This window comes from Sorex fumeus, unplaced genomic scaffold (assembly GCF_029834395.1).
Source record: "Sorex fumeus unplaced genomic scaffold, SorFum_2.1 ptg000063l, whole genome shotgun sequence".
Classification (NCBI taxonomy): domain Eukaryota; kingdom Metazoa; phylum Chordata; class Mammalia; order Eulipotyphla; family Soricidae; genus Sorex; species Sorex fumeus.
Window position 1 is genome coordinate 70,188,953 of NW_026606120.1, and position 25,280 is coordinate 70,214,232.

General features: G+C 60.3%; 1 protein-coding gene across 1 annotated transcript; it reads left to right on the forward strand.

The window, feature by feature from the left end:
- The first annotated feature begins 8,534 nt into the window (after positions 1-8,534).
- PPP1R9B (protein phosphatase 1 regulatory subunit 9B) lies at positions 8,535-20,704 on the forward strand. The gene is made up of 10 exons (XM_056126749.1): positions 8,535-10,098; positions 13,636-13,768; positions 14,667-14,787; positions 15,923-16,027; positions 16,722-16,857; positions 17,298-17,450; positions 17,528-17,581; positions 18,949-19,178; positions 19,402-19,498; positions 19,597-20,704. The coding sequence occupies exons 1-10, from the start codon at positions 8,638-8,640 to the stop codon at positions 19,648-19,650; spliced, it is 2,544 nt and encodes an 847-aa protein (XP_055982724.1). The 5' UTR covers positions 8,535-8,637; the 3' UTR covers positions 19,651-20,704.
- Positions 20,705-25,280: the final 4,576 nt, after the last annotated feature.

Consider the following 25,280-nt stretch of genomic DNA (forward strand, 5'->3'; position numbering starts at 1 on the left):
AGCTCTCCTTCAAGGACTTTTTTTTTTAAATTAATATTGCTTTTGTTTGGGAGATTATTCTTATTATTGCTTTTGTCTTGTTTAAGCCCCTCAGTGCTCAGGGCTTACAACTAGTTCTGTGCTCAGGGTTCACTCCTGACAGCTCAGGGGATCGTATGGGATGCCGGAGATTGAACCCCGGTCAGCCTCACGTGAAGCAAACTCTACCCGCTGTACTTTTGCTCTGGCCCTTCCTTCAAGAGCTTTAGGAAAGAGACACTAAGAAGGCCTCACTAGTTTCTTTTGTTTGCAGTGCTCAGGGAGCCTACGAGGTGCAGGATATGAAACCAGGATCAGCGCGGAGAGAGACCCTAAACGCTGGCTTCTCTCCGCCCAGCATCACTTTCTCCTGCCTCTGGCCATAGCTGTCCACACCCAGAGCAGAGGCCGGTAGCTTGGATGCAGGTCAAAGAGATGAACAACAGCATAGGGGGCTGTGGTGGAAAGATGGGGAGAAGCTGGTCCTGATGTCAGAGTAGAGCTTCTGAATTCTGCCTTTTGGACACCTCATCATAGGGGATAATGAAATGTCCCTTTTTTGTCTGAAATCTCTGGCTGGCTTTCTTGTCAAAGGCTGCGGTAGGTAGCAAGGGTGATTCACCCAGATGGCCAAGGAGCATGATAAGCTGTGTGAGCTCATAGGTAGAGAATGCAGATTCAAATGAGATACCACTTCACACCCCTCAGATTGGCAATAATATAGTCAAACAAAAGCAGATGTTGGCAAGGATGTGGTCAAACAGGATATCTCCTACAAATGCTGAGGGAGGGAGTCTGTGCTGAGGAGAGAATATTGGGACTGTCTCTCCTCCTCCTCCTCCTCCCCTCCTCCCCCTCCTCCTCCTCCTCCTCCTCCCCCTCCTCCCCTCCTTTCCCTCCCCCTCCCCCCTCCCCCCTCCTCCTCCTCCTCCTCCTCCTCCTCCTCCTCCTCCTCCTCCTCCTCCTCTTCCTCCTCCGTTTCCTCCTCCTCTTTCATTGATTCATAGGTGCTAAAGGTTGGTCCAGGCAAGTTCAATGAGGGATCAGTGTGGCCTCCTTTATAAAGCAAAACAGAGAAACAACTCAATGCCTATCAGCAGCAGAACTGATAAATTGTGGCTTATTCACAGGATGGAATAGTAAACACACTCAAAGAGAGAACCAAAGCCATCTGTATAGTGTGGTTCCCCGGGGGGGATGGGGGGAGAACATGTCAAGAGAGGAAAAAGCCACCAAATGATATACACAGAGTGATCGTCCTGGTATACATTCTAACGCAGAAAGTATTTCAAGATGTTCCTTTAAGTATGGAGGGAAATAGGAAATGATGGGCTCGATTCATTTAAAGCAGGGATAAAGGGAAGGAAAGTCTGGGCCAGAGCGATAGTACAGCAGGGAGGGTGCTTGCCTTACCCACAGCTGACCTGGGTTCAATCCCCGGAGAAAAACCATGTGGTCCCCTGAGCCCTACCAGGAGTCAATCCCTGACCACAAAGCCAAGAGTAAACCCTGAGCACTGCCGGGTGTGGCCCAAAAACAAACCAAATAAAAGAAATGAAAAAAAAAGGTGGGGGGGGAGAGAAGTCAGGAAGTCTAAAGCCAATCCAACAGGGTTGTACCTTGTGGGAGTTATGCTGAGTGAGATAAGTGAGTGTAGTACCCAGGGCTTACTCCTGACTCTGGACTCGGGGATCACTCCCAGCAGGCTTGGAGGACCATTGGAGGTACTGGGGATCAAACTCAGATCGGCCACGTGCCAGGCAAGCGCCCTCCCCGCTGTATTACTGCTGAGGCCCCAACTCTGTGGTCTCCTTCATGTAAACTTCCTAGAGAAAGGGTTACGTTCTCAGGCAGTTAGCTGAGAGGCATGGGTGACGGGGAGCAGGGGAAATGGGTAGAGAGTTTTAGGGGTGATTATTACACAACAAGGTGAATGTGAGTAATGCAAATGAACTGCAGTCAGACTGGTTCAAATAGTCCATCTTAAAGATGCTGTGGGCTTTGGGGGCAGGGGTCAAGACTAGGGCTTCACACATGCAAAGCCAAGCTCTACCCCTGACCCCTATATTACCTATGTTTTACAATTAAGCATAATAGTAGGGACATAGGCTGTAAACTTTCTCTCTCTCTCTTTTTTTTTGTTGTTTGTTTTGGTTGGAGGGGGCCACACCCAGCAGTGCTCAGGGCTGACTCCTGGCCCTGCCTCAGGGATCGTTCCTGTCCAGCTGGGAACCATGATGCAAGGGATCTAACCCGGTCCACAAGGCAAGTGCCCTATCCGCTGTCTATCACTCCAGCCCTAGATGCATGATTTGCTGACAGGGGGTCCCAGTCCCCCCCCACTCCATGGGGGCCCCTGAGTGACTCCCAAGCACTGAACAGGGAGTAGCCCCCGAGCACTGCCAGGTGTAGCTCCCAACCGAGAAAAGAAAACATAGCATAATACTACAAAACTATGAGCTACAAAGGAAACTGCATGAGGTTAGGGACTAGAGGCAAAGGAAATTTCGGCTCCAACTCACTTCTTACCTAGTTTATGCGAAAGGCCGAGATGCCAAAGTGACATCATGTTGGCACTGTGTGCATTCTGCCTCTGGCCGATTCTCTGCGTTTTGTTCTTAAACTTTTTAAACCCTAAGGATATTACATGTGCTAAGAGTTATTACATTCTAGAAGCAAGAGTTCCCGGGAGGAGAAGGACCGTGTGCGTCCCTTCCACTCACCCCTACTTCAGGCTGAAGGGCCAGAGTGTGGGAGCCCAGCGCGCTGGCATTTGGAAGCTGTATCTGTGCCAGGCTGTCCTTGGCAAGCAGCAGGAGGGGAGGAGAGCTGGCAAGGGCAGGATGCTCTCTCCCTTGACCCAGGGCAGGTGAGGCAAAGGCTGCCGGAGGAAGTGGAGCTAGACCTGTCTCCTGCACAGGGCCCAGATGAAAACGAGGAAAACATCGACACCCAGGAATGGGTGTTAGTAGCCCTTGAAGCTGGCAGTAAGAAGGAGCTCTTTGAATCTGCTGATGACAAAACATCTTACCCAATCTTTCCGGTTATTATTATTTTCTTTCTTTCTTTGACCTCTCAGCATATCTCTGGAGCTCCCACGGCTCGGGCTGTCTGCATTGCAAAATACATATTTACAGGCCCTCTAAGTCTGGCTAAATATAGGCTTTCTTTTGAAGCAACTGATGATTTGGAGAAATCTTTCCTCCGTCCCACCCCTTCCCACCCCACCCCCCACCCCCCAATACACATTCACTCTGGCTGCTTCTGGCTCTCTTCAATCTCCAGGATGGGTCTGTGCTGTCCAAGGGGTGCTCGGTCCAGTGTGGCGGGTGGACCAGAAGAAAGGGAAGCCGACCGCAGGGCTGCAGCGGCAAGCCAGAGTCCCGGCTGTGGGGGCAGCCAAGCACCTCCCTTCTGGAGCAAAGAGGCAGCTGAGGTAGGAGAGGCGAAAAAGCAAAGTCCTGCAGGGCTGTGGGGATGGATGTCACCTTCCCTCCACAGAAGATCCCAGAGGAACTGTAAGAGCTGCAGGCTGGGAATCCCTGCATTTCACACACCTGCCTGGCCTTGCAGGAAAAGAGAAGTCCAAAGTGTCCTAAATAAACTGAGAGGGGAGCTGGAGAAAGAGGATAGAGGGTAGGGCACTGCTAACCTGGGTTTAATTCCGGGCATTCCTTATGGTCTCCCCACCCCCAGCCCAACATCCCTGAGTACAGCTGGGTGCAGTCCAAAATCAAACAAACAAAAACTCGAGGCTGGAGCAGCAGTACCTCGAGTAGGTAGGGTCTTTGCCTTGCACACGGCCAATCTGGGTTCAATCCCCAGCATCCCATATGGTTCCCTGAGCACTGCCAGGAGTAACTCCTGACTGCAGAGCCAAGAGCAACCCCTGAGCATCTCTGGGCATGACCCAAAAGCAATAAATAAATAAAAGATTGAATGGAGAAGTGCACAGAGGAAAGTTCGTTTTTTTTTTCTGCCACACCTGCCCCACACTTGCACAGGTGTCCTTGTTTAATGACCCGTGCCACCAGTGACCCCAAACTTCCGCTTTTATCTCAGGCACTGTTCCTTCGGAATGCAGTGACTCTGCTGAACAGTATGGGCTTGGGGGATGAAATCTATTTTCTGGATGAAGGACTGTGGAGACTCTGGGACTGGAAAATGCTTGGTGTGGATTTTGATGAAGGTCAAGGGTCAAAGGTCAGCTCCAGAGCCTCCCTTCTGCACCCAAGGTGGTGGTGGGCCCCAAGGGTCATGCTGGGCTCAGGCCAACATATTCAGACATTCCAACAGTACTTTCTAAAGTTGTTCAGGGCAAATGACTTGCCCAAGGTCATCTCAAATAGCACCTTTGTGTCACTAAACCAATCCCTTGACCCCCTCCTGGCCTCTCTCTTCCCTCAGGGCTTAGCCTCTCTTCTCTCCACTGCCTTCCTCTTTCCCTCTGGGAAGGGCTCATCCAGGCGAGCTCACTGGGCCCCTCCAGCATCACATCCCAGATGTGTGGCCTTCCTCACAGCCAAGCCCCAGGCCCAGGAGGGCAGAGAAAAGAGTGAAAGAGAAGGGCCGCAGGGCAGGGCCGAGGTGAGCCTTGCTCAGAGGACCTTGGGCACAGAAAGAGCCGTCTGCAGGGCTGAGTCTCAAGGCCCCAGGCTGGGAAGAGAAGCCAGCCTCGGCATGTGGCCAAGGCCCGCACAGGCCCTGGGCGCTAAGCGTTTATCACAGATCAGGCCACACCCCGCTGCCTTCATCACCCATCTCTGCAGTTGCACCTGGTGTTTAAGAGAGCCTCCAGGAACAGTCCCAGAGGGCTCTCATCAGATTGGGGGGCAGTGTGGGAACACAGGAGGCACTTTATCAGAAGGAGGGCCAGGGCCCATAATCTCTTGCTCTCTGAAGCCCTTTCAGAGAGAGCCGCTCCTTCCCACGCCCCCTCTCTCCTGTGTTCCCGGGTTCCAGGCCGTCCACCCAAGCACCCAGAGAGAGAGGCTGCAGGACTTGTCCAAGGTCACACAGCCAGCAAGTGGTAGGAGCTGGGAGGAGCTCTGGCAACCAGACCCTGCTTCTACTAGGGGGACCACCCTCTCCTCTCTCTTCCAGGGTAAAGGTGAGGAAGCTACTCCAAAGATCACCAGGCAAGCTAGCCAGCCAGGCCACCTCAACCAAGGACGAAGGGGAAAAAAAAAAAAAAGAATGGGGAATGGGTGGGTTCTCAGGAATAAAGTGGAGGAGAGAGGTGAGAAAAAGTTAGTCTAATAAAGGAGCAACTCCTGGCCCAGTGCTTGGGGGTCACTTCGAGTGGTGCTTGTGGAACTTTGTGGTGTGAGGGAGCAAACCCAGGGCTCCAGCATACAAAGCATGTTCTCCAGCCCTCTGAGCTGTCTCCCTGGTCCCACTAAAAGCGCCTTCTGACATTTCTGGCTGAGGCGGGGCTGGGGGATAGTCCTGGACTAATAACCTCACTCACTAGCCTCAGCCATCCAAGCCAGAGCTTTAAGCTCCCAGCCACTTTAAGGCGATTTCCCTCCCAGGGAGCTCTCAGAGCGAGAGGCCAGCACCTCAGTCATCCTAGTTCCTTCCAAGCAGCTCCGGGTGATGTTTCAGGGGGGTGCCAGGGTCGTTGGGCCTGACAGCTGGCTCTCAGCTCCTCTCCCACCCACGGGAGCTGGCTTCCCCACCTGGCCAGGAGCGTGGGCACAGACCCCTTGGACTGGGACCAGTTAAAATGACTCACCAAAGGGTGTGGGAGATTCTGGGCACAATACCCAGGGGCCTGCGTTCTTCTCCAATCCACCAAGAACTTCTGAGGACACTGCCCCAACCCCCAACTAGGTGAGATTTTAATTTTTTGATCCTAATCAACATTCATAGTGGATTGGGGGTGTTGTGTGTGTGTGTGTGTGTGTGTGTGTGTGAATCTGTGTGTCTGTGTCCAGATCTGAGTCCCAAAACTTGTTCCGGAAAGAAGTCTCCTAAGAGGAATTAGAAAAGAGGGAAGATGGGGCAGCAGACCTATAGTACAATGGGTAAGATGCTTGCCTTACATGCCAGGGACAGGTTTGGTCCCTGAGCACTGCCGGAGTGATTTCTGAGTGCAGAGCCAGGAGTAACTCCTGAGTATCGCGAGGTGTGGTCCCTCCTCCAAAATAAAAAGAAAGAAAAGAGGAAAGATGCAGGTGATCTTCATTCTTTCCCATGGCAAAACGTACAGCTTGGGAGGGAGAAGTTTTCCAGCACAGTGAGGCCATGGAGCAAGTGGCCTTAGAAAGCCTGAAGTCTGGGTTCATTTCCGGCTCCAGTTCAGTTTCCAAAATCTTCCCTCTCCCTTGGCTTCTGGATCACCAGCTCCAGGATTCAGTCCCACTGTGGCTCGTGGCTCCTCCCTGCCCCAGTATTCAGGGTTCCCAGGCGGCTTCCCACACCCCATCTCTCAGGTTCTTTTGCAATAGCTAACGGGCTAATACCCCACCAAATGCCAAGACACTCCTACAGAGGAGGGGTGGGAGCACTCCCTTTGACAGCTCTCCTAGGCCAGGGGCAGCAGTAGAGTGTGGGAGACTGGGAAGAGGAAGAGGATGGAAGGGAAGAGGGAGGGGGAGGAGGCAGAGGCCTGGGGAAGGCCTGAGATGCAGGAAGCAGCTGGGAGTGGGGGGGAGGCTTTGTGCCTGAGTTGTTCACTGGGTCCTAGGGTCCACAATGTTCATCTTTTTCTGGAATCCGTGACTGAGGCCCTGCATGTGGACCTGTCAAATCCTGGAGCGTGGACCTTCACCCCCAGGACCTGCTGAGGGATTGAGGGCAGTCCCAGTCCCCCTAAAACATGCAGGTGGAGTTGGGGGGGTGCACCTCAAAAGAGTTTTCTGGGTGCAAGGTTGGGGTGTATAGGTCATTGTCACCCCCTGCTACTCCACCCCCCCTCCCACACACACACTCACTGACCTGAATCCTTTCTTTTTAAAAAATTTTTGATTTGTTAATATTTTTCTCCTTTTCTGGGCCAAACCGGTGATGCTCAGGGATTACTCCTGGTTCTGCAGTCAGGAACTACTCCTGGCCATGCTTTGGGGACCATATGGGGTGCCAGAATGGAACCTGGGTTGGCTACAGGCAAGGCGAGTTCCCTACCTGCTAGGCTGTAGGGCCCTAGACCCTTTGGGTTAGAGACCCAGCTTAGAGTCTTTGAGGTTGCTACTTGGCCCCAGGCTCCAGAATTCTTAGGAGCCTAAGGAGCGGAGTGGAGACTGGGGTTCCACTTCCCCCCTGCAGGCAGAGCAGGCACGGGGCAGGGTCCCCCAGTCCGCAGAAGGCCCAAGGCAGCTTTGGGGCCCCTGGCAGTGGGAGAGCCATCTCCATTCCCCATCTCTCCTCCTCTAACCTTTAGCACAAGACCGTTTGGGGGTTGCCTTCCGAGGAGAAGCTTGAATGCAGCTGCCAGGGCCCTGCTCCCTGAACTTCGCCTTCGCCAAGTCGGGGGCTGGGGTGGGGGGATGGGGGAGGCCCGGGAATCTGAGTTTTCCCACTGAAATGTCCCCGGCGACTCTGGCTGCCCGTGGCGGTCTCGACCCTCGGGGGTGGATGCGGGATGCGGGGGGTGGGGGGCGGGGGCTCTAAGGACTGCAAGGACATCGTCCCTCGCTCCTCCCCAGTGATGCCCCGTCCCTTTCGGGGCGGAGAGACGGGGCCGGCACGGCCACCCCCGTGGTCCGCGGTGCCCGCCAGCCACTTCTCGGGGCCGGGGGCCGGGGGCCGGGAGCCGCCGAAGGAGGCTGAGCCGGGAGGCCTGGAGGAGCGCGAGCCGCGGCCGCTGGGGGGGGTCAGCGGAAGGCTGCGGGCGCGGGCGCGGCGGGGCGGAGGGGAAGGGGAGGGCTCCCAGGCCCCGGCCCCGGAAATCCGATCCCTCTAGGACCCAGAGGTGCCAGTCCCCCGGCGGCGGCGGCGGCGGCGGCGGCGGCGGCGAGCGGGGCAGGCGCGCGGTGCCGGGCAGCCGCCGCTCGGGCAGAGCCGGAGAAAGAGCGAGGCTCGGGGCGCGGGGGGGAGGGAGGGAGGGAGGGAGGCGCGGCGGCGGCGGCGGCGGAGCGGCGGGGCTCGGCGAGCAGCCATGGGCGCCGGGGTGCCGGGGCCCGCGAGCGCCAAGGCCGCCGGCCGCGCTGGGGGGCGCCGGGGCTGCCAGCCGCGCTGACACCGCCTCCGCCGCGGCTGCTCCTGCTCGGGCTGCGCTCGCCGCGCCACCGGCCCGGCCGCCGCTCTCGCGGTTGGGGTGGGGGCGACCGTTACCAGGCCGCTGGGGGGTGGGGGAGCTCCGGAGGGGGCGAGCGGGGAGCTGTCTGGGCAGCGCGGTTGGGGGAGGCGACCCGCACAGGGCACGCGATCTTTTTTTTTTTTGGCCCCTCTTGCAGCCCCATTTTAAATTGAAAATAATTTTTTGAGCCAGGGGTATTCTGTTTTTTGGCAGCTGGGAAGGGGAGCTTTTTTTTGAAAAAAAAAAAAAACAGGGGAGGGCCTTTCGGGGGGTTTCTTATTTTTTGGGGGGGAGGGGGCGGTGGTCCCGACTTGGCCGGCCGCCGGGTGGACGGGGGGAGCGGGCCGCGGGGGGATGCGAACCCGGCTCCCCCCATCATGATGAAGACGGAGCCGCGGGGGCCCGGGGGTCCCCTCCGGAGCGCCTCCCCGCACCGCAGCGCCTACGAGGCGGGCATCCAGGCGCTGAAGCCGCCCGACGCGCCGGGGCCCCCCGACGAGGCGCCCAAGGCGGCCCACCACAAGAAATATGGCTCCAACGTCCACCGCATCAAAAGTATGTTCCTGCAGATGGGCACGCCGGCGGGCCCGCCGGGCGAGGCGGGCGGCGGCGGCGGCGGCGTTGGGGGCGCTGGGGGCGCGGGTGCCCCCGAGGCCCCGCGGGCTTCCGAGCGCGGCGGCGGCGTGCGCCTGTCGCTGCCGCGGGCCAGCAGCCTCAACGAGAACGTGGACCACAGCGCCCTGCTCAAGCTGGGCACCAGCGTGTCGGAGCGCGTGAGCCGCTTCGACTCCAAGCCCGCGCCCTCGGCGCAGCCCGCGCCGCCGCCGCACCCGCCGTCGCGGCTGCAGGAGACGCGGAAGCTGTTCGAGCGCAGCGGGCCCGCGGCGGCGGGTGCGGCGGGCGCGGGTGCGGGCGGCGAGCGCGAGGCGGCGGCGCGGCGGCTGCTGCGGCAGGAGCGCGCCGGCCTGCAGGACCGGAAGCTGGACGTGGTGGTGCGCTTCAACGGCAGCACCGAGGCGCTGGACAAGCTGGACGCCGACGCCGTGTCGCCCACCGTCAGCCAGCTCAGCGCCGTCTTCGAGAAGGCCGACGCGCGCACGGGCCTCCACCGCGGCCCGGGCCTCCCCCGGGGGGCGGCCGGCGGGCCCCAGGTCAACTCCAAGCTGGTCAGCAAGCGGTCCCGGGTGTTCCAGCCGCCGCCGCCGCCGCCGCCGCCGCCCGCCCCGTCGGGGGATGCCCCGGCCGCCGAGAAGGAGCGCGGCCCCGCGGGCCCGCAGCCCGCGCAGCAGCACCGAGTGGCCCCTGCCCGCCCCCCGCCCAAGCCCCGGGAGGTGCGCAAGATCAAGCCCGTGGAGGTGGAGGAGAGCGGGGAGTCGGAGGCCGAGGCGGCAGCGGCGGCGCCCGGGGAAGTGATCCAGGCGGAGGTGACGGTCCACGCGGCCCTGGAGAACGGCAGCGCCTTGGCAACCGCCGCCGCCGGCAGCCCCGCGGCGCCCCAGGAGCCCCACCAGGTCCCGGCGGCCCCCCTGGAGGCGGCGGCCGCGGCGCCCGAGAGAGGGCTGGGCAACGGTCGGGCCCCGGACGTGGCCCCCGAGGAGGCGGACGAGTCCAGGAAGGAGGACTTCTCGGAGGCGGACCTGGTGGACGTGAGCGCCTACAGCGGGCTCGGGGAGGACTCCGGGGGCAGTGCCCTGGAGGAGGACGACGACGAGGACGACGACGAGGATGGGGAGGCCCCCTACGAGCCCGAGTCCAGCTGCGTGGAGATCCCCGGGCTGTCGGAGGAAGAGGACCCGGCCCCGAGCCGGAAGATCCATTTCAGCACGGCTCCCATCCAAGTGAGTGAGCGGCCCCCGCCCCCCACCTCCCGCGCCCCCCGGGGCGCCCCTGCCACGTGCGCTCCCCGCCCCCGCCTCGCCAGCCAGCCGGCTCTGGCAGGCTGACTCAGCCGCCGCCACCCAGCCCCCTCCCCAGAAGTTAACCACCTGAGGGGACGTGGGGGAGCTCCAGCTGTTTGCCAGAGCGGGGAGGGCCTCCGGAGGGGGCAGGGGCCTGCTGGAGTCCTTAGGAGGGTGCCCAGAGCCCTGGGGGCACCCTTCAGGCCCAGGAGGGTCCTGGGAAGTATGTGTGTCTGTTTGGGTGGGTGGGTGGGTGGGTGGGTGCTGGGGAGGGGGAGGGGCAGGAAACTTCCCAGAATGAAGGTGTGGAGGATATCTGCCCTTCCCAAGCCCAGCCTGCCACCCCCACCCCTACTTTGCAGAAGTGAAAGAAGGAAGCAGCTCCAGGGAGGGTGAGCCGGGCTGGGACCATGTGACTGGGGGTGAGGTGGGGTGCCGGCATGGCAGGGGGGCTCCATGGCTGCTCAGGAGGGACTAAAGTCCCAGGTCACCCCAGGAGCCTTGCCACACTGGCCTGGGAGAAGGCCTCGAGAACAAGAACGGGCTCTTGGGTGGGGAGGGGTTTCTCAATTTGCCCCTGCACCCTTCTTGGTGACTAGTCTGGCAGCTCTGGGTGAGTGCCCTGAGAGGCCCGGGGGCATGGGGGAGGGTCAGCTCCTGAGGAGCTGGATCCAGTGGTGGGTCGAGCAGGTGCCTGCTTGTATGAGGTCCCCGGGGTTCCATCCCAGGTGCAGGAGGAACTCCTAGCCACTGCCTCTCCTCCCCCCACTGGCACCTCAGTCATGCCAGCTCTGCTGTGCCAGTCCTGGAGTCTTTATTGGGGTGTCCAGGCCACGGGGCTTTCCTGGCCTGGACAATCCAGCCCTGACTCCTTCCCAGCCAAACCCCTCCCACTTGCTAGCAGTTCCCATAACGACCCCCCACACTCATGCCCAGAACCCCCAGGTCTCCTCTCAGCTGCCCAGTAAATACCCTCCCTCCACCCTACCCCTCTCCATGCAGGCAGAGGGTGCTGCCCTGGCTGGGTGACTTCCCTGGGGTTTCCCCCTCCTCTTCTTGGGCAGCGGGGGCGGTGGGGCTTTCCCTTCTCCCTGCCCATCTCTCCTGGGACACTGTGTCCAGCATCTTGACTCCAGTGGCCCAGTTCTGGCCCTGGTGGAGGACAGGACCAGACTGTGATGAGTTCAGAGGATGGGGCAGAGCCTCTGAGAGGATAGGCATGAAGCAGTGCACCATGGAGGGGTCTGGGGCTCACGCCGGGATTCCTGTGGGGGTAGGGTGTGGTGGGCTGAGAAAAGGGGAGCTGTGGGGCTGTTTTGGAGGTCACAGCGTGAGCATGTGCGCTGCTCTGTGTGTGTGTGTGTGTGTATGTGTGTGTGTGTGCGTGCATGTACGCATATATGCCCGGAAGAAGTTTGGGTGATCGGATCACCCTAAAAACTGATGAAAGGAGGATGCCATCTGCTAGAGCAGAGGGTGACAGGCAGGGACTCGGATGGGAAAGTGGGCCAAACCCAGTGGTGCATGTCAGCAGCCCTGTCCCCAGACCGGGGCACCCCTGCCGTGTAGTGGGATAGTGCCACTCGTCTGCCAGGGCCTGGCCAGGCACCGCAGGTGACCTTGGAGCTGGCACTGCACACCAGGTGACCATGCCCCGGGGGGCTGTTGCCCGAGGGCCAAGGAACTTTCAGGCCTGAGTGCCATTTTCTCTAGTGTGAGGAATTGAGGGCAGTGAAGTTTAGAGGCAGCTCAGGATTTACCCTGGGAGCACCCCCACCCGCCTGTGCCCGAGAGCAAGCTTCCGGTGGGGGGGGAGGGGCAGCTGGTGACACTGAGCAAGCCCAGACCAAACCCTGGGCACCAGGATGCAGGCCAGGGTGCCCGTGGGCCTGCTCCCAGCGCCTCAGACCTGCAGCCAGCCTCCCCCCTCTTAGCGCTGCCCTCACCCAGCCTCGCCCCCGTTTGGCTCCAAGTGGTGCCAGCCTGTCACTGCAGGCAGTGAAGCACAAACGTGTCCGGGACCCCGAGTGGTGCTCACTCACCTCCTGCTGAGGGCATCTCTGTCTGGGCCCAGTGCTCGACCCTCCTCAGAGCCTTCCTGACCACTCGGTCGAGATAGCGGGCAGGGCCAGCAGGCAGAGCTGACCGGGGTCCCCTGGAGCCAGAGTCACTGTGGACTGATCGTGCCTGATGCCTCCCTGGTCTTTACCTGCCTGGGCCCCCTTGTGTCCCCGGGGTTGGGGATACCGGAGCAGAGTCTGGAGTGATCCAGGCCTGGCCATGAGGCCGAATCCTGGGGCCCCTGGCCATGAGGAGCGGTGGCCCTCACCCCAGCCTTGGCTAGAGATTCAGGACAGGAGCTCCTGGGTGCCCTTCCACCATCAGCCTGCCCACCTCCGAGCCCTCCTGGGGTCTCACTCCCCCTCCTACTCTAGCTGTTCTGCTTCTTCTATGGCTGTGTGCCTCCCTGAGTGCTGGGGACCTGGGCTCTGAGCTGGATGCCCCTAGGATGGCCTGTTCCTTTTCTCCTGGTGTGCCCACTAATGGTCTGGGTGTAGGAGTCAGGGTGCGAGTTGGCCCCTTCTGCTCGTGGTCTTTGGGGTCACCTGGGGTGTGGGAAGGGCTCCCCAGCTCTGGGGTGGTGTGTGAGATTGTGGGTTCTGGTCTGCCCTTTTCTGGCCTGCTCTCTGCTGCTCTGTGTGTGTGCGAGTGGGTGTATGAGTGCTGGTCTGCCCTGCCTACCGCCTCTGGGTGTGTGTGTGTGTGTGTGTGTGTGTGTGTGTGTGTATGAATGCTGCTCTACTCTGCTCCCAGCCACTGTGTGTGAGTGTGGGCGATGGTCCTCCCTGCTCTCAGCCACCACAAGTGTGTATATATGTATATGTGTGTGTGGGGGTGGGTGCTGGTCCCCCTGCTCTCAGCCATCATGTGTGTGTGTGTGTGTGTCTGTGGGTGTATATGTCTGCGTGTGGGTGCTGGGCCCCCTGCCCTCAGCCATCGTGAGTGTGTATATGTGGGTGTATATGTCTGTGCTTGTAGGTGCTGGTCCCCCTGCTCTCAGCCATTGTGTGTGTGTGTGTGTGTGTGTGTGTGTATGTATAGGTCTGTGAGTGTGGCTGCTGGTGCCTTTGCTCTCAGCCATTATGAGTGTATATGTGTGTGTGTGTGTGTATGTGGGTGTATATGTCTGTGCGTGTGGGTGCTGGTACCCCTGCTCTCGGCCATCATGAGTGTGTGTGTATGGTCCCTCTATACTCAGCCATCATGAGTGTGTATCTGTGAGTGGGTGCTGGTCACTCTACTTTTAGTCATCGTGTGTGTGTGTGTGTGTGTGTGTGTGTGTGTGTGTGTGTGTGTGCTGGTTCTCATCGCTCTCAGCCATTGCAAGAGTGTGTGTGCGTATATGTATGTGCTTGTGTGTGTATGTGAATGTGGGTCCCCCGCTCTTGGGACCCCTCTAACGGGCTGCACCCACAGGTATTCAGCACCTACTCCAATGAGGACTATGACCGGCGCAACGAGGACGTGGACCCCATGGCGGCGTCCGCCGAGTATGAGCTGGAGAAGCGGGTGGAGAGGCTGGAGCTGTTCCCCGTGGAGCTGGAGAAAGGTAAGAGGGGGACTGGTCGTGGGGTCTCCGCCGTCCTGCAGGGTTGGGCAGCTCCAGGGCTCCTGGGCTCTGTGCTGGCCAGACCACCGCCTGCAAAAGCAGGATTTCTCAGGGCCAGAGAGGGATGGGCCTTGCATGCAGAAGCTGTGACACCACGATTCCCCCCAAAACCCCTGGGAGTGACTGCCGAGCACAGAGTCAGGAGTACTTCCCAGCAGGGCCCTCACCTCAGGACGCCCTGCAGGAGGCAGCTATGCGGGATCAGGGCTGGGGGCTGTGGCGTTTACCCCAAGTCAGTTGCTGAGGAACAGGGGAACTCAGGCTGGGAGGAAGGAGAGAGGCGTGACTGGATTCAGACGGTGAGGGGCCCAGCCTGCTTCCCACGTCTCGTGTTCCCCAGGAAGGCTGTTTGCTTTCCTAAAGTGGATGGGAGCCACGGTGAGGTCTGGAAAGGTGTTCTAGAAAGACCCCCAAAAGCAGGCCATGATGGGGGAGGGGGGAGACTCCCAGACTCGGGCAGCACAGGAAAGGCCCCTGGGGGACAGAACAGGCAGGGTGTGGTGGTTGGGCTTAGACGGGAAGGGAGGAATCCAGGTGACCCCAAGGGTGGCCGCACATGGCTGAGGTGCTGGGCAGATTCTGGCTGTGGGCAAAGAGCCCCCCTCCTTGCAAGTGGTGGGGACAGCTGGGGTGAGGGAAAAGGCAGGAGGGACCTACACTCTGGGCCTCAGGCAGAGAGGAAGGGGCCCTAAAATCTGGTTGGCTTGGCCAAGAGGGTGTGGGTAGAACCCCTGCCTGTCCGCGAAGACATCTCCTGAGCTGGGGGCTGCCTTGGGTGAGGGTGGGGACCCTGCCCTGCCCCGTCCCTGCTTTCTGCATGCCCGCCCTCTGCCCACAGACTCGGAGGGCCTGGGCATCAGCATCATCGGCATGGGTGCGGGGGCAGACATGGGCCTCGAGAAGCTGGGCATCTTCGTGAAGACCGTGACTGAAGGAGGCGCTGCCCACCGCGATGGCAGGTGAGATCCTCTGGCATCTCTGGGTGGGAGGCCCTACCCTGGGGTAGGTGAAAATGTTTGGGAAACATACCGGTGCCAGGTGCTGGTGTAGACCTGGGGCTGCTGCAGTGATCATGGCAGAGGCCCGGTGCCCTCAGGAGTTCACCCTCCTGATGAACCACCTGGAGGAAGCTGGCAGACTGTGTGTGTGTGTGTGTGTGTGTGTGTGTCTGTGTGTGTGTGTGTATGAAGGCTGTGGTGTGTGATGAAGGCTGGTGTGTTGGTGTGTGTGCATGTAGGCTTTGGTATGTGTATATGAAATCTGTATGTAGGTGTGTGTGGAGGTCGGGTATGTGTGTGTGTTGCAGTGGGAGGACTTTGGGGCCACACCAGGATTATTGTGAGCAGGGCTTTTATATCTAATCTCAGATCCCTTTGTGTAATAGGTGAGCGGTGTCCCTGTGAGGGCTGGGTGACTGGGGGCCAAGAGGCAGGGCTAGAGCACACGTTTTGCCTGTGGGGACCTGGGTTTCATCCCCAGCATCTCCAGGTATGGCCCAAAAGACAGAAACCCAAAAAGCTGCTAGAGGTGGGTGGCCTCATTCGGAGGCTCAGTGGTGGACAGATGGTGTGGGGACGGGGCAGGGGACAGGAGGTTGTACTCCCTGTGGGAGTATGTGAGCACGTTCGAATGTGTGTCCCCTAGCCGGGGCCCATGTGTGACACTTGGGGCAGGCTGTTCCCAGGGGTAACATGGTCGCTTCCCCATGGGAGCCTTAAGGGAGGCCTGAGTTGAGGGAGGGACGAGGACCCTCAGGTGTCCAGGGCCCCCCACCCTGTGAGGAGCCACCAGAGCGGTTTATCAGGGTGCGGCACCCCTGGTGTGTCCTGAGAGTGGCATACTTGGGTCCCAGGCATCCGGGGGTGGGTCTGAGCAGCAGTGTAAGGATGGGGGGTGTGGGTGGAACCGTGGGCTGCCATGCTGCTGTAGGTGAGGGGTGGGGATCGAGTGCTGTTGGCAGGGGCAGCCTGTACCGGCTCCTGGCCGCGTGCTGCAGGGGCTCCCTGCTCCCCAAACTCGCTCCTTTCACAGCCAGACCAGGTCCAGGTCCCTGTGCTTCCTGGGGCCGTCCCTCACCCTGTGTCATTCCCCCAGGATCCAGGTGAATGACCTCCTGGTAGAAGTGGATGGGACAAGTCTGGTGGGAGTGACACAGAGCTTCGCGGCCTCCGTGCTCCGGAACACCAAGGGCCGCGTGCGGTGAGGACAAAGCGCCACGGGGGGCGGGGGGGGCGCTCCACGGGCAGGAGGCTGGTCAACGCCCACCATCCACGGCACCTCCAAACAGCCCTCTGGTTTCTGTTGCCAGAGAACCAGCAGGAGAGGAAAATGCCATCAGATTGGGGTCCCCACTGGGCACCTCCTCCCTCCTTCCTTGCCAGCTAGTGGTCCAGGGGACTCAGAAAGGGGCTACTTAGAAGCCCTGTGTCCATTGCTCCTGTGGCTTTTGGGGACCACTCCCTGACCCCAGGGGAGGGTGGCGGAGAGAAACAGGATGTGGGTGGCCATGGAGAGCAGGACTGGGGCCTGGAAGTCCCCCTGCTTCCTCTGCATCCTGTCTCCAGTGGCCATCATCCCGCCCCTTCCTGACACTCGGGGCCTTGGGGTGCCCTCCAGACACACCTCCACAGCCTGGCCCCTCCAGTCCCTGGGAAAAGCCTGGCAGCTCCCAGACCCAGTCTTGGCTGCCTGTCCTCAGAACTGGCCAGTGGCCCTTGGGCTCTCTGGGGAAGGAAACCCAGTAAGGGCCCGTCTTCCTCCGTGCATTATTAACTCGGTGGCCTCGGGACCCAGCCCTCTCATTCACCTCCCTTGGGAGGGCCTGGTTGGGACAGGGTCGGCCCTGAAGAGGCATGGTGGGATCCTGCCCGAGGTAACACTGGTGCCCCTACAGGTTCATGATTGGCAGAGAACGGCCAGGCGAGCAGAGTGAGGTGGCCCAGCTAATTCAGCAGACTCTGGAGCAGGAGCGATGGCAGCGGGAGATGATGGAGCAGCGGTATGCCCAGTATGGGGAGGATGACGAGGAGGTAAGGACTCCCAGCCTTGCGGCCAGCGCCACCGCCCCCTGGTGGCCACACAAAGCACCCCCAGTCTAGGGCGCCCTCCTGGAGATACCCCAAACTGAGGGAGGGCATGCAGACCCTTCCCGCAAAGGACCACTAGTCTGACAGAAGGGACACTTTGCTTTAAGCCTTCCTGGCCCTGCAAGGAGATGTCCGTTCCCTCTGGGCCCCACTAAGCGGAAACCCAATCAAAACTCCCTTCAGAGGACCCGGGTTGAGGGAGCAGCCCAGATCCCAAGACCCAGAGTGTGAGGGCCACAAACGGCCAGTCTGTTTGGAGGAGGTCCTCATGAGTGCCTGTGCATGCAGGGGGCCGGTCTGAGGGAGGCCCCAGGGTGACCCCACTGCTGTGAGAGCTGAGGGAGAGGGGGGTGCTGGCCCCTGTTGCCCCTCTCCCTCTGCAGACAGGAGAGTATGCCACCGATGAGGACGAGGAGTTGAGCCCCACCTTTCCCGGAGGCGAGATGGCCATCGAGGTGTTTGAGCTGGCAGAGAACGAGGACGCCCTGTCCCCGGTGGACATGGAGCCAGAGAAGCTGGTGCACAAGTTCAAGGAGGTGGGATGCGGGGGCCAGGGGCGGGCAGTGGCCGCGGCCAGCCCAGCAGAGCTGATGCCCCTGCTCTCCCCCAACAGCTCCAGATCAAGCACGCCGTGACGGAGGCAGAGATCCAGCAGCTGAAGAGAAAGGTGAGGCTGCCTGGGTGGGCACGGGGTCTGCGGGCGCCTCCCTCAGTCTCACACACTCACAGAGGCATGTGTCCGCCACCTCCGTGCCCGGCAGCTCGGCCGAGGTGGGCAGTAGGGTGCTCAGAAAAGCTTCCTGCTCTGTGCCCAGTGTCCACCCATAAACTCCTCACATGTGCCTCAGTGACAGTGGCACCAAGGGCTGCCCGGAAGCAAATCCACCACATAGACTCCAGCCCGCCCAGTGCCCGCTCTGTGTGTGCAGAGAACTGAGTGTCAACTGTGAAACCCAGGTCCACACTGTCCACAAACCCACTTCATCTGGGCCCAGAGATCAAGGCAGAGCATGTGTGAATGCATGCATGTACGTGTGTACACAGGTACACATACCCATGTGTATGCACAGGTACACACCCACGTGTACACACACACATGCTGGCAGGAACATAGCCTCAGGCACCCACACACCTGTTCACCCCACACCTGGAGCCCAGCAGCCCTGCCTCACGCAGGCCCGGGTTTGCAGAGCTCCCGCTACTCACCCCATAGCTACGAGATGCTCAGACAGCGTCACGGCGCAGGAGAGTCCCAGGACAGGCGAGGTGCCGGCGCTGCCAGATGGTGGCACACACATGCACTATCAGAATCACACACATACCCTCCACAGACGCCTACACGTACTCTGGGTGCCAGCCCGCTCCAGGCACACATGCTCACGGGCCTCTGATGCCAAGTCTGTCAGACACAGGCCGTGTCTGACCCAAGGCTGCCCAGGTGGCAGGGAGAGGTGGGGCCACAGAGGGTATCTGGGCGCCCTCAGGAGTGTAGGTTCACCTGAGAGCACCATGCAGGTCCCAGGCAGAAGGCAGAGTCTTCATGGCGGGGGGCGGGGGAGACACCCCCGGACTGTGTAAGGGAGAGGCAGAGCCGGAATGCCAGGGTGGCTGCGGTGTCCTTGGGCCTCATGGGGCCTCGCAGGAAGGTCAGGCCTGAGAAGCAGAGCTGCAGAGGGGCCCCTCGCTCTGCTCCTTCCTTTTGCCAGCCCACTGCAGCCCTCAGGCCTGGCTCAGACACAGTGTGCCTGTCCTGCAGATGGCAGTGCAGAGGCCAAATGCAGCCCCTGCCTCCTGTAAGCTGCCAGGCTGGTCAGGACCTAGCCCAGGCCTTCTGCATCTCTGGAGTGTGGTCCCACTCACCTGGGAGCTGAGGCCCACCCCTTCCCTCTCTGGGTTTCGGTTCTCAGGCTCAGCCGTTGCGAGTGGGTGGGCTCCAGGTCTGCACCCGGGACTGGTCGGTGCCAGGATGGATGGGGGTGCTCCTGGGCTCCCCTCTGCCTCCCTCCAACCCAGTGGTGCTCCTTCCTCTCTCAGCTGCAGAGCCTTGAGCAGGAAAAGGGCCGGTGGCGGGTAGAGAAGGCGCAGCTGGAGCAGAGCGTGGAGGAGAACAAGGAGCGCATGGAGAAGCTGGAGGGCTACTGGGGCGAGGCCCAGAGCCTGTGCCAGGCTGTGGACGAGCACCTGCGGGAGACGCAGGCCCAGTACCAGGCCCTGGAGCGCAAGTACAGTAAAGCCAAGCGCCTCATCAAGGACTACCAGCAGAAGTACGTGGCCCAGGACTACGGCGGGCGCCTCCTCACCCCCACTGACCTGGACTAGATGGGCATCAGAGGCAGCACAGCAGCTCCAGGAGGCCCAGGGAAGCCTCTGGAGCACAGGGAGAGGAGAAGGGGTGGAGCGATCCGGGCTGGGGGGCCGGGCTGAGGACCCCTGCTAGAGCACCACTCCCCCTCACTGCTCTCTGTCGCCTTCTCCCCGGGTCCCCAGGGAGATTGAGTTCCTGAAAAAGGAGACGGCCCAGCGCCGGGTGCTGGAGGAGTCGGAGCTGGCAAGGAAGGAGGAGATGGACAAGCTCCTGGACAAGGTAGGCCTGGTGGCAGCTTCCAGCCGGCACCCCATCCGGGTTCTGAAGGGAGAAAAGGTCCCCGGGAAGCCTCACTCCCTCTCCTCCTCGTTTTCCAGATCTCAGAACTGGAAGGAAGCCTGCAAACGTTGCGGAATTCCAATTCCACTTAACAGGAAGCACTCCTAGACTGGACATCAGGAGTTCCCTCCCTCTGTCCTCCCTCCCCTGTCCTCAACACCCCACCCCACCCCTGCCAGCCTGGGGACAGGTGCCCCGACACCCCCTCCCCCGCCCCCCAGCTTCAGGGACCAGCAGGCCTAGCACAGGCCCCTTCAAGCGGGCGACTGCTCGGAAAGCTCCGCTTCCGGGCAGGCTGCCGAGGGCTGGCCTGGATGGTGGATGGACACAAGGACCCGCAGACCAAACTGCCAGACTTGCCAGCCTCCAGCCTTCGACTCTGGACTGGAGGGGGCCGGGCACTCTTCCAGCATCTCACCGCCTGGACGCTGCTCCTGCCCCTGGGCCTCTGGACTGGAGACGCCCCCTTCTGGGCCCTTTCCCTGCCCCCTTCCCTGTGCTGTGTGTTCATTCCCACCCTCCTGCTGGAGGGAGCGTCCCCCCCAGAGCCAGGCCCTGCACTGACACTCTTGTATCCTTCAGGAAAAGGGGAGTGAGAGTAGGAAAGGGGGCGGGGCCTCCAGGACACCTGGTCCCCCACTTCTCCTTTCCCGGGGCAGCAGTCCTCAGTTTTCTCCTTGTGCCTCCCCTCTCCCAGGTGCCAAATAGCCATAACCTCCTCCTGAAACTTCTGCGGCCTCTCTGGGGCCCAGGGTCCCTGGTCGAGCCTGTGAACGCCAGGGAGGAGAGGGGGTCAGCTCAGGCTGGTCTCCATCACAGGGGGGCCGCCCTGCCCTGCGGGGCCACACCTGGAAGCCTTGTACTAACACCATGACCCAGCCGCACCCCACCCCTGCCACTCTTTTCCCGTGTTTTGACTGGAGGGCAAAAATTTTACTAGTTCTCATCTTTTTGGAGACCAGGGCCGCCCTGCTGCAGCCTGCTTTCTAGTGAAATCGATTCCGTTTCCCCACTTGAACCCCAAATTGGGGCTTGGACCAAGGGAGGTGTGACCCCGCCCCAGGTCCCCTCCCCCTTCTGACTCCTCTCCGCGACCCTCCTCTCCTCGCCCCTGCACCGTCTTGGTTTGGGTTCATTTTTTAAAAACAGACCTTCCTCTCCCGTCCCCCCCTCCTCCCCAGGTCCCGTCCGTTTAGGCTTCAACCCCCACCCCCCCTGTAAATAGACCCGGCCATGGATCAGTATTTCTGCCCCCACCGCACCCCTTCCAGTCCCGACGTGCCCCACCGCTGGAAGCGCGGGCGCGGGGCGCGCGCACTTCACCTCCTGCGCCCCGGCGGACGGAGGGGGCGGGGCCGCGGGGCGCTTCCGGCCTGCGCCGGGGCGCCCGCCCGGCCGCCTCCGCGGGGCCGCGTCTCTGTATATACTATATATATGTATGTATTGTTCCCGGTTTTGTACGGACCATGCCCTCTGTCAGGTTGTCCCCATAAAAGCCGCCCCCAGAGCCTTGCGCCTGGTTTCTTGACGCGCCGGGGAGCGTGCCGCCTCTGTCCCTCCTCTCGGTACCTGTGCGTTAACTGGCGGGGCTTACGAGAGAATTCTGGCTTGCTTTTTTTTTAAATGGAATTTGGGCGACGCCTGTCGATCAGGCTTTGGGGTTAGCCCCGGCTCTGTGCTCTGTTGTCATTCCTGGTGGTGCACACAAGACAATATGGGATGCTAGGAACTGCATCGATCACCCGCGAGCAAGGCGAGCCCCTTACCTGCTGCACCGTCTTTCCGGCCCCTGACTGCATCTTTCTAACAAGCCTTCTGATGGAAATCAGAGGCAGAGTTAAAAATGGTAAGGGTTGGAGCCCCCAAGTCCCTTCCCTGCGAAGGCCTCCAATCCCAGCCTGTGAGGGACATGGCTATGGCCGGGAAGGAGTAAGGGCTGTTTTGTTCCCAGATTCAAGGGGGGTGGGGTGGGGATCTGCTGTGTGGCCAGTCAGCTTGCTCACGCCGGCCGCTGTCAGCTCGGATGCCTCTGCTCTGGGACTGCAGACGCGGGGGTCCAAGCCCAGGGCCAGTTCTGGTGTCATGTCAGGGAGAAGGGAGAGTCAGAAGGGAATCTGGGCCGAGGTTCTGGCTGTGCCAAGCACCCGCCCTTGGCTGTGGCTGCTGGGAAGCTAGGAAGCACGTGGGGTCCCTGGCCTGCTCTCCTGGGGAGGCTTACTGTCCTTTGCCCCTTACCAGCAGGAACAGGAGTCTCCAACATCTGAGGGGTCTCTGCCAACCCAGGATTCCCATGGCAATCCAGGAGGCAGCTGCTCCCTGTGGCTGTTACCTTAAGCCACGATCTGGCTTCCTGTAGCTTCCACTCAAAACTGGTAGTTCTGGTGCCACCTAAGACCTGCCACCCACCAGAGCTGACCTGGAAACCTGGGGAGGGGGATCAGGCTGCTTTGGGCTCTTCTCTGAGCAGCCATGACAAGTAGGTGGCTAAAACCCCAATCCGAAGGCCACACACCTTAATCTGTGACTCCAGAGAGGATGCAAGTCCTGCCTACACAGGAACCCTGCCCAAGATGTGCCAAGAAACAGGGTGGTCGGGTCTTTCGGGGGGGGGGGGGGGGGGGAGGGCAGCCCAGGGTTGTAGTGAGGCCTTCCGCTGGTCTAAGTACTCAGGGGGGTCCAAAGGGCCCCCATCTGTCCCCATTGGGTGAGGGACCTTCAGACTTCCAAAAGGGGGACCAAGGAGCTGCCCCCACTAAGCCTGAGCCATGTGTGGCTGGTATGCTGTTTGTGGCTTGGCTTCTGCTGTCTCCGGCCTGAAGTGTGACTCATCCATATGACACGCCCATGTCTGGGGCTCTGTCTAGTGACGACGGGCTGGACCATGGGCAGCTTGTCACCTCTGCTCAGCCCTGTTTCCGCCCGAGTCCTGGGAGCTGGAGGTGTGCCATAACCCCAGCCCTTGCCCTCGGAGAGGGAAATCAGATAAAGGGCTTCCTCAGTTCCCCGAAACTAAGGTTATTGAGGGGAATGGAGCCCTCCCTGGACCTCCAGCCCAGAAGAGACACACACTCCCTGTGCCCTCCTGCCCCTGCACCATTTCAACATTTCACACCCTCAGGATCCAGAAAGCTATGGGTCAATCCTGCTACGGTACACACCCAGATCTCACCAGATGATGCAAAATAGCATCGTTCAGGATCCCAGAGAACCCCCAGAGGCTGTCCCTGAGATGCCACCTCAGCTCCATCACCCAGCCAGCCGCCCGTGAAGGACAGGCCATTCCAAGGACGCTCCTAGGTCTCCTTAGACACTTTCGGTCCTAAAGATTACTCATTCTGTTCCCCTTCCCATCCTGCTTTATCCTGCCACCCCCTGCAGCCACTCAGGGATGGACACAGAGACCCTCTTCAACCTGGACTCCCATGTGGAGACCCTCCCCTGAGTTCTAGACCCCCCCTCTGGATCTTGATCACTGCACTCAGTTTTCTAAGTCTTTGTGTCCTTATCCTAAAACATCATAGAAACACCCACCCCCTGGGATCACAAAGCAGGTGACAGGAGAAACTTAGGACAGCCTGGCCATTCCCAGTGGGGACAGTGACATGACCCCCTGGCTGGGCTGTCCCACAACTCTCCACATCCATTCTGATTTTATTGACTCACAGTCAGTCCATCTCATGCTCCAGGTGGATTTCTCTCTCTCTCTCTTACACACACACACACATACATACTGCCCACCTCAGCACTCCACATCCACTGTGATCTCATACACATATGTGTGCACACATGTGCACAGACACTGCCTCTCAGCCTCTATGTCCAGTCTAAGCTCACACACACACACACACACACGTATACATACACACACTGCCCACCTCAGTGCTCCACATCCACTGTGATCTCATACACTGCATACACTCACACATAAGTGCAAACTGCCCCTTAGCCTCCATGTTGTCTAAGCTTATACACACATACACACACATTCACACACACACACACACACACTGGCCCTCAGCTCTCCATGTCAGTCTGTGCTCACACACATACACAGATACTCTCACATTCACACACACATACACACACAATGGCCCCTCAGCTCCCCATGTCCAGTCTGAGCTTACACACACACACACACACACACACACACACACACACAGCCCCCTTGGTTCTCCAATTGGATTTTATATATACATTCTCTCTCTCTCTCTCACATTCACATACATTCACACACTGCCCTCTCAGCTCTCCATGTCTAGTCTGATCTCATCCACATACACATGTACTCACACTCATGCATGCATGCACATGTCCCACTTCTTGCACACACAAACTCATGCATACATGTATGCATCCTCGCACATTTCTGCCCATACCACCTGCACATACGCACATGTTCTTGCACAGACACATACACAGACATGCACAAATGCACACACAGGCACGCCTTTATGTTCCTGCACACACATGCAGTCACGTGCACATGTACACCTCAGTGTTCCAGGTGGATTTCTCTCTCTCTCTTACACACACACACACACACACACACACACACACACACACACACACACATCCATACTGCCCACCTCAGCACTCCACATCCACTATGATCTCATACATCCATACATCCACAAACCTCCCTGGCCTTGCCACTCTGCCTGCCTCCTGTGCTCCTGCTCCTGGCCGTGTGCCAAGACCTACAGCTATCCCCCACTCACCCCTCCTCCCGGGTCCAGCTGGTGCCTGTCCTGTCACTGTCTCCAGCCTGGTTAGTTCTCACTTGATGTGGGATCTGTACAGCCTCCAGCCGCATCTGAGCGCCTCCCTACCTCCAGGCTGAAGAGTTGAGCTGCTTTTCCTCCACTGCAAGCCTGAGCTCGCTTATCTGCCCCCGCCCCTTAGGGCAGGGCGCAAACCTTCCTTCCTTTCCTGCACCCCGCAGCCTCATCTTCCTCTTGCCCACTCGTCCCAGTCTCCCTAGTGCTTCTTCCCTACCCCCACCTGCAAGTAGCCAAACAGGTCACTCCTGGTGCACCCTCACCCCCCAGTTCCCCCACCACCGCCGCAAGGCGCCTCCCGGCTCCTAAGTGTCCTTTGTGAACCAGATTCACGGGCCCTGGCACCCAGCTCGCTCGCGTCTCCCCCAACACCGCCAGCCCGGAGGATGGCCTGGCCCTGGTCCCCCCGCGGACCTGGGCGCACTCGGCCGAGAGGTGCAGGGCGGCTGCCGAACGGAGGGATCTGGGGCGCACCCAGACCCAGACGAAGCCCCCGAAGCCCCCCGGGGGTCTCCGCGCGGTCTCCCGCGAGGCCACGGAGTAGCGGCAACTGGCCAGCCCGGGGTCCCGGGGCGGCGCGGGGCGCCTCCTCCCGGCTAGGCGCTCCTGCGCCTCCGCCCCCCTCCGGCCCGCCTGCTCTTTGTCTCCCCTGCGCCGGGCCTCCCCGCCACGCGCCCCCTGCGTCGCCGCTTCCCGCGGGGGACCCCCGCCGACGCAACGCACATCCGCCCGCCGGCGGCCCCCCACCGCCGCGTCCGGCGGGGCCTGGCGGGGAGGGGGGAGGTGGCGCTCGCTCTCTCTCGTGCGCGCTCTCTCGCTCTTGCTTGCTCTCGCGCGCGCGCGCACTCACTCCCTCTCTTGCTCGCTCGCTCTCTCCCCCTCTCCCTCGCTCTCGCCCTCCCGCCGCTCGCGCGCGCACACACACACACACACACACACACACA